Raw genomic sequence first — 7,035 nt, forward strand, 5'->3', positions numbered from 1 at the left:
GTTTTAAAAATCATGATATTATTGAGAAAACAAAAGAAGCAGAAGTTGACGTGTGACAAAAGTGTGAACCTGGAACTGTGTAAGAAAATGTTGTCTTTACAAAGTATTAATTTCTGAAAATGGCTGAACATGTCAGTGACCTCTGTTTTATGTGGGTGGGGGGAATTATCCAGTGAGGAGGCATCAGGGTACCCACAGCAGCTGTTGGGTAGATTATATAATGTATCTGTTGTACAATGCAGGGAGAGACTGATTAATGCCTTTGAATGGTGCTCATTATTAGAAATGGGGGAGGGAGCTCCTGTTCCGAATATGTCGGTGTGCAATCCACAAGGAATCCCAAGGGATGGTGTGTATGGAGGGAGGGGCGGGGGGGCTTGAGTGGGAGGGAGCCAGTTTTTCTGACAGTCTCAGCTATTATCAAATAGCAGAGTGGTAGAAAGTGCTGATGCACTAGACATGCTCAGTCTGCTCGCTGCTGTCTCATGCAGCTGCTGGCTACAGTCTGTTCTGGTGCTGTCTCGCTATCATGCTACCTTGCCCCTCCACCCCAGCTATCAGTGAGGAACAGGAGCAGGGAGAAGAGAATGAAACGGGGAAAATGAAAGTGGAGGTAGGTGGAAATGAAATGTCTGCCTCTTTAGCTTCCAACAATGGGATTATATACAGCTTGATACCTTGAAGACATCAGCCTACAATCATATAAAAATATTCTGCTAGTATAATAATTACTGCATGCAGTAATGCTTTCATAAAGTGATGGTATCTGATTACTGATATGTTAAGTGTAGAATATATTAATATTTATTGTCCCACCTGGTCTTTACATTACACCTTGACAATGAAAGGCAGCTTATCTTAACCCCTTTCAACTAATATTGCATGAAATGTCTATAATTGTCAGCTTTTGCATATTGAAAATCAAAAAAAATTTGACAAATGTTCACATTTTGAAGCACTGAGTGTTCTTGCAGCTCAGTAACAGGGACAGATTGAGTTACCTCGGAAGGTTGATTAGGTGTGTATCAGGGAGTTGGCTATCTGCCTGACTTGCTGGCTAGTCTCTTGTCTCTCTGGCAAGTGTTGAATGTAGAGGACAGACTGGCTGCTTTATAGAGAGTCACTGCAAACAGCCCAGGACATAATACAAACATGTAATATCCAGGTTCCGCACCATTTGAGGGTGGGGTGGGGTGGGAAGAATATGTGCAGGAAGCTATGAATAGGGAAAGGGAGGAAGCTAAACAGATTTGTAATTCAGGAACAAAAAGAAATGACCAGACATCGGGTCTATGAGTAAATCCCTTAGATGGAAATGTTTTCATGAAATAATGCAAAATAAGTGATCAGAATAAAAGATGCTTTTGAAAAAAAAGGACAGGGGTTTCTTTATTGTTGCGCTCTGTGTTCTTGTGATAGGAGGAGACTGAAGGCATAAATGATTATTGGAAGAATATGTTTATACCTGTGGTGGAAAGGGAAGGAAAACGTATTCTCTGTCCATACAAATTAAAAGGAGTGGTGGGGCTCCTCTTGACCCACAGCATCATTGCACCAAATCCATCCTTTAGTTTTTTTTTCATCCTTTTTCCAAGTTCATGGCCAGCCTTACAGGTTACAATACAAAGGGAGCTGCTTCTATAACTGGAGGCTGGAGACCGATGTATGAAACCATCAGCTACATGCTGCTGATTATCAGTGCTGGGAGCAACGGGGCCACTGCTTGTTAATCAGGCTATGGGATACTGTGCTGGCTGATCAACAATTAATACTTTGCTCTTGGTCCTTTTCATGTTTCAACTTCACATAAAGGCATGGACGCACAGCTTGGGATCTTGTCTTGTTGTAACCGTTCTACATTGCTTAGTTTGGAGTTTCTTTCAAGCTATTAAATGGAATTTGCAGGTCGTTCACCTTGGAAGGTCTTTGCCATAGATTCCCAACAGTGTGGAAGCAGGCCTTTCAGCCCATTGAGTCCACAGCACCCCACCAGAGAGCATCCCACCCAGACCCAACTCCCTACCCTGTAGCCCTGCATTTTTCATCCAAGCTGCACATCCCTGGACACTACAGGCAATTTCCTATGGTCAATCCACACTGGCCTGCATATCTTTGGGCTGTGGGAGGAACCCACGCAGATGCGGGGAGAATGTGCAACCTCCACACAGACAGGAGCCCGAGGCTGGAATCAAACCTGGGTCCCTGGCGCTGTGAGGCTGCAGTGCTAACCACTGAGCCACTGCCGCCTCACTGCTTAACTCTTAATCCAGAGACTGAAATAACATTTTGGGGACCTGGCTTAAAATCCCACCATGTCAGTTGGTGGAGTTTAAATTTTATAAAAGTGCAGAATTAAGAGTCTAATGATGACCATGAAAATGTTGAGTGTCTAGTTCACTCGTGTCCTTTAGGGAAGGAAACTGCCATCCTTAACTGGTCTGGCCTATATGTGACTCCAGACCCACAGCAATGGGGTTGATGCTTAACTGCCATGTCGGGAAGGTCAGAAGTCACATGACACCACCAATCAGGTAGTTCTCAGGTAATATTTCTCAAGTAATGTCATCTGTCCTTCTAAGTTGCAACGTTGATTGTGACCAGTCACTGGAGATGCTTTCCACGAGGGAATGTTGCTGAATGACAGTGGCTAAAGATACAAGAAATCATGCTGCCCCTTCGTCACGTTAAGTGAAGGAGCAGCAATCCGAAATCTTGTGATTTTGAATAAAGCTGTTGGACTATAACCTGGTGTTGTGTGACTTCTGACCTTGTCCACCCCAGTCCAACACCGGCACCTCCACATCATGCTTTGTGGGGAATGAGGAATTGACAATACATACTGGCCTACCTAGCAACGCTAATGTCACGTGAATGAAAAAGAAACGTTGACTCTTTTTCTGTTGACAAATTTTAGAAAGACTAAAATAAAAGTTGACTGTACAATCATTACAAAGTTAGCACATTATTACAGCTCCCTGTGCAACTTTAGACGGGACACAAAGGACCCAACCATAATGAGAGCATGAAGATAGAAATGAGTGGAAATTTATGGAGAACATCAGAATACAGGGACAAAGTTCCCAAAATTTTGAGACAAATCCCAAAAGATGCCTCAATAGGATCATAATTTTCACCAAAGCACATGGTAAAGGATAAAGAAATGACGGATCTAAAGGAAGAGAATTGAACCCAAGGTGTAGGTGTGAGCTTGAAGGCAACTGTGAGAATAGCCCAATAGTGAACCTCCTGGTTGAAGAAGAGGATTTTGAGGCTATAGTGAGCTGTTTGAGATAAACGTTTCCAGCACTGTTCCACACTTTCACTGTCATTGCATCAAAACCCTGGAACTCCCTCTCTCGCTTACACAATACAGGGGGCAGCGATATAAGGAAGGGACTTACCACAACCTTCTTAAAGGCCATTAGAGCTGGGCCATAAATGCTGGTCATGCCAGCGATGCTCCCCTACCATGGAGAAACAAAACAAAAGATAACATCTCTTTTATACAAATGTCTGTATTGCTCAGAGACATAGATAATAAGCACATCTCTATTAACTTTATATTACTAAATTTTATAACGACATTCCAACTCTGTCTTATATCTTTAACCATGGCCATTCAGCAACTTTTCCTCTGTCTAAAGCATCTCCAGTGGCTGGTCACAATCAACGTTGCAACTTAGAAGGACAGATTACATTACCTGAGAACTACCTGAGTATTCAGCATCGCTGCCTCACGGTGCCAGGGACCTGAGTTTGATTCCACCCTTGGGCGATAGTCTATGTGGAGTTTACACATTCTTCCGGGTGCTCTGGTTTCTTCCCACAGTCCAAAGATATGCAGGTGAAGTGGTTTGGCCATGGGAAAGACATGGATAGGGTGGGATGCTCTTTGGAGAGCTGGATGGCCTACTTCCACACTGTTTCACAGAATAGACATCATTTCAGTGAGCTATTACCAGAATACTCTCTTTGAAAACATTCTGTATCCATCAGATGTTGATAGGAGACCCACATACTGCATTTAGTTAAGACCCAAAATGAACCTCATTTATGACTCTAAGTTTAACCGACATGATCGTTCAAACAGGGTACTGAGTTTCTTACTATGCTCTGCTATAGAAACTTATCTCTGAACATAACTCTATTTCTATAAACTAAACCATTATCTATAATGACTTCTACTCCTGGAAAGACCCTCAAGAGCTTTAAGCATTTGACTTAGTCATTTTTTTCAATCCGAACCTTTCAGAGTATTGAAGGCTATCAACAGGCACACTGATTTATCTTTCTTAATTTGTCTGAACTCTGTTCAATATTTAATAAGGAGAAATGTGACAATACATTTAGCTGTTGGTGGTGGATAGTGAAAACTCCTAATTGCTCATTTGAAATCCTTAAGATGAGCTGAGCTTGTTCAGCTTTCGAGTGATCGCCATCCTGATCCTGTCCTTGTGGGTATTTTGGTTGCAGCAAGCTCATGGTTGTGGTCTGCTGATGTCACATCTGATCCCGAATTTCTAACCCCGTATTCCTGCCAGCACTAAGACCAGTTTCCCGACAGTGTGTCTGTGTCAGCTCAGTTATGCATTTGTTACCTGTCGTCTCACGTTTCCAGCACACGCTTAGCTGCTTTCCCATTCTGTGGCCTGTGTTAATTTGGGGTCATCAAAAACAGTACAGCCTACGACTTAACTAATACCTTACGTCACCACCCCCCCACCCCAACAGACCCTGCCCCCAAACCACATCCGGGCGTTTAATACTTCCATTCTTGTTCCTAAAGCCCTCCACCTGTCTAATCTGCTCCAACTTTGCAACCTCCTGGGATTATTGTGTTTCTCCAATTCTCACCTCTTACACTTTCCTGATTAGTATTGCTCCACCATTGGTACCTGCACCGTCAATCCATAGCTCTGGAATTCTCTCCCTAAACCTCACTGCCTTTCCAAATCTCCTCCTCCTTTATGACACATTTTTCAAGCGTATCTCTTTGACTAAGCTTTTCGTCATAGAGTCATAGAGATGGAAACAGATCCCTCGGCCCAACTTGTCCACATCGAATTCATCTCACCTAAAATCTATGTAGATGGTTCAGCATCATACTTTGTTTTATCATCCTCCCGTAAGAACCTTGGTGATTTCATTGCATTAAACGCACCATGTAGATATATGTTGTTGTACTGCACTACACCGTGGGACAATTTTTCAATACTAGTCAGAACCTGGAACCTGAATGAGTTCTGTGCCCTGACCCTACACCCAATCTGTGACACTTTTGTGACTGAATCTTTATAGGGAAATGGCTTAGGTGACCAGGAGGTGAATGGGATGCACCGACTGCTTCCAGTCAAAGGTAGGTAGCAGCCATATTGGGGACTGCCAGTGTCTTACTGATATTAGCCCGCAGTTCTGGAGAAGGCTGTGGAGGAGGTGAGCAGCCTCACAGGGCAAGGTAAGGAACAGCGATTCCGCCAGTGAATCCCACAGATTTATTTTCAAGACAACTGCAGAGGAATAGATATGGGTTAAACAGCAAACCTGACAGTTGTGCATTCACATACTGTCTGGGTTCAACAGAAAACTCTTGAAGACACGTGTACATACAGGACTCTGAACAAGCTCTTTAAACTGTGAATTGGTGATAAGTAGCTTTCGTGTTCCCTTTTGCCCACTGGCCCTTTCAAAATTCAAAACTCCTCCCAATTCAAGGGATGCAGTTTTCAGAGCCCACTTGACAGGCCCTGACTTCCTGATCCTGGTGAAAGTTCCTATTCACTGCTTCAAAGTCCATCATGGCAAATTAGAAATTGAAATTTGAATCCTTGTTTGAAAACAAAACTCACTGATGTCCTAAAGGGAAGATTATCTATTACCTCTACCTAATCTGATCTATACATGACTCCAGTTCCAAACTATAGGAAGGATTCTTAATGTACTTGGGACAGCTAGAAATGGGTCATAAATTTTACCTTGAAGGAAATGCAGAGAAGATTTATGAGAATGGTCCCAGAGATGAACCAATTCAATTAAGAGTTAAGAGACTAGGGAAGTTTGAATTGTTTTCCCCGAGAGAAAAGAATATTGGAGGCGGGGGAGGTGAAAGCAAAATACTGTTGCTGCTGGAAATCTGAAACAAACAAGAAAATGCTGGAGAAATTCAACAGTTTCTGCAGCATCTGTGGAGAGAGATTGTGAAGGGCTTTGCTAGAGTAAACCAAGGGAAACTGTTCCCACTGGCAAGATGGTTAGCAATCAAAGGAGAAAGACTTTAAATAACTGACGAATAGTGCAAACTGTGCAGAAATTGAATGATCTGGGAATGTACTGTGTGAAATAGAATCTAATAAATTACAACTGTAATTGTCCAAAAAGGAAAAGTGGATATATATTTAGAAAGGAGAAGAAAAGGACATGGCCATGGAGAAAGATCAAGGAGGTGGAATAAAGTGAAAACTCTTTTTAAAAAGTTGAGGGAGACACAGTGGACCTTCTGTGTCTATTATTGCACAATTCTCCCCGACTTGCTGTCTGCATTGACTCACAGGAGACTGACCTCTGTTGTAGCTAATTCTATGGAGCTACCTGTGCTTGTTTCCCATTCAGATTACATCAATGTGCTGACAACCTTCTTGTAAGTGCTTTGTCAAATAACCCATTGTTAATATTATTGTACATTATAGTGCATTAATGTCCCAACACTGCTGCTTACGACAATTATTGAACTCAAAGGCGTTACAACATCTTTAGCTCTGAGGTAAAGCCCATATTTGGATCTGACTCATAGAGTCATAGAGTCATAGAGATGTACAGCATGGAAACAGACCCTTCGGTACAACCAGTCCATGCCGACCAGATAACCCAACCCAATCTAGTCCCACCAGCCAGCACCTGGCCCATATCCCTCCAAACCCTTCTTATTCATATACCCATCCAAATGCCTTTTAAATGTTGCAATTGTACCAGCCTCCAACACATCCTCTGGCAGCTCATTCCATACACGTACCACCCTCTGCATGAAAAAGTTGCCCCTTT

The 7,035-nt window shown here is 42.7% G+C and overlaps 1 protein-coding gene across 1 annotated transcript in view; it reads left to right on the top strand.

Annotated features, from left to right (window-relative positions):
* Positions 1-443: 443 nt before the first annotated feature.
* Positions 444-7,035, top strand: part of LOC122556838 (shootin-1-like) — a 119,354-nt gene continuing 112,762 nt past the window's right edge. Inside the window, 1 exon segment of the mRNA XM_043704073.1 lies at positions 444-613. Coding sequence (XP_043560008.1) covers positions 530-613 — 84 coding nt within the window. The 5' untranslated portion in view covers positions 444-529.

Source organism: Chiloscyllium plagiosum, chromosome 14, assembly GCF_004010195.1.
Source record: "Chiloscyllium plagiosum isolate BGI_BamShark_2017 chromosome 14, ASM401019v2, whole genome shotgun sequence".
In the NCBI taxonomy this organism is placed as follows: Eukaryota; Metazoa; Chordata; class Chondrichthyes; order Orectolobiformes; family Hemiscylliidae; genus Chiloscyllium; species Chiloscyllium plagiosum.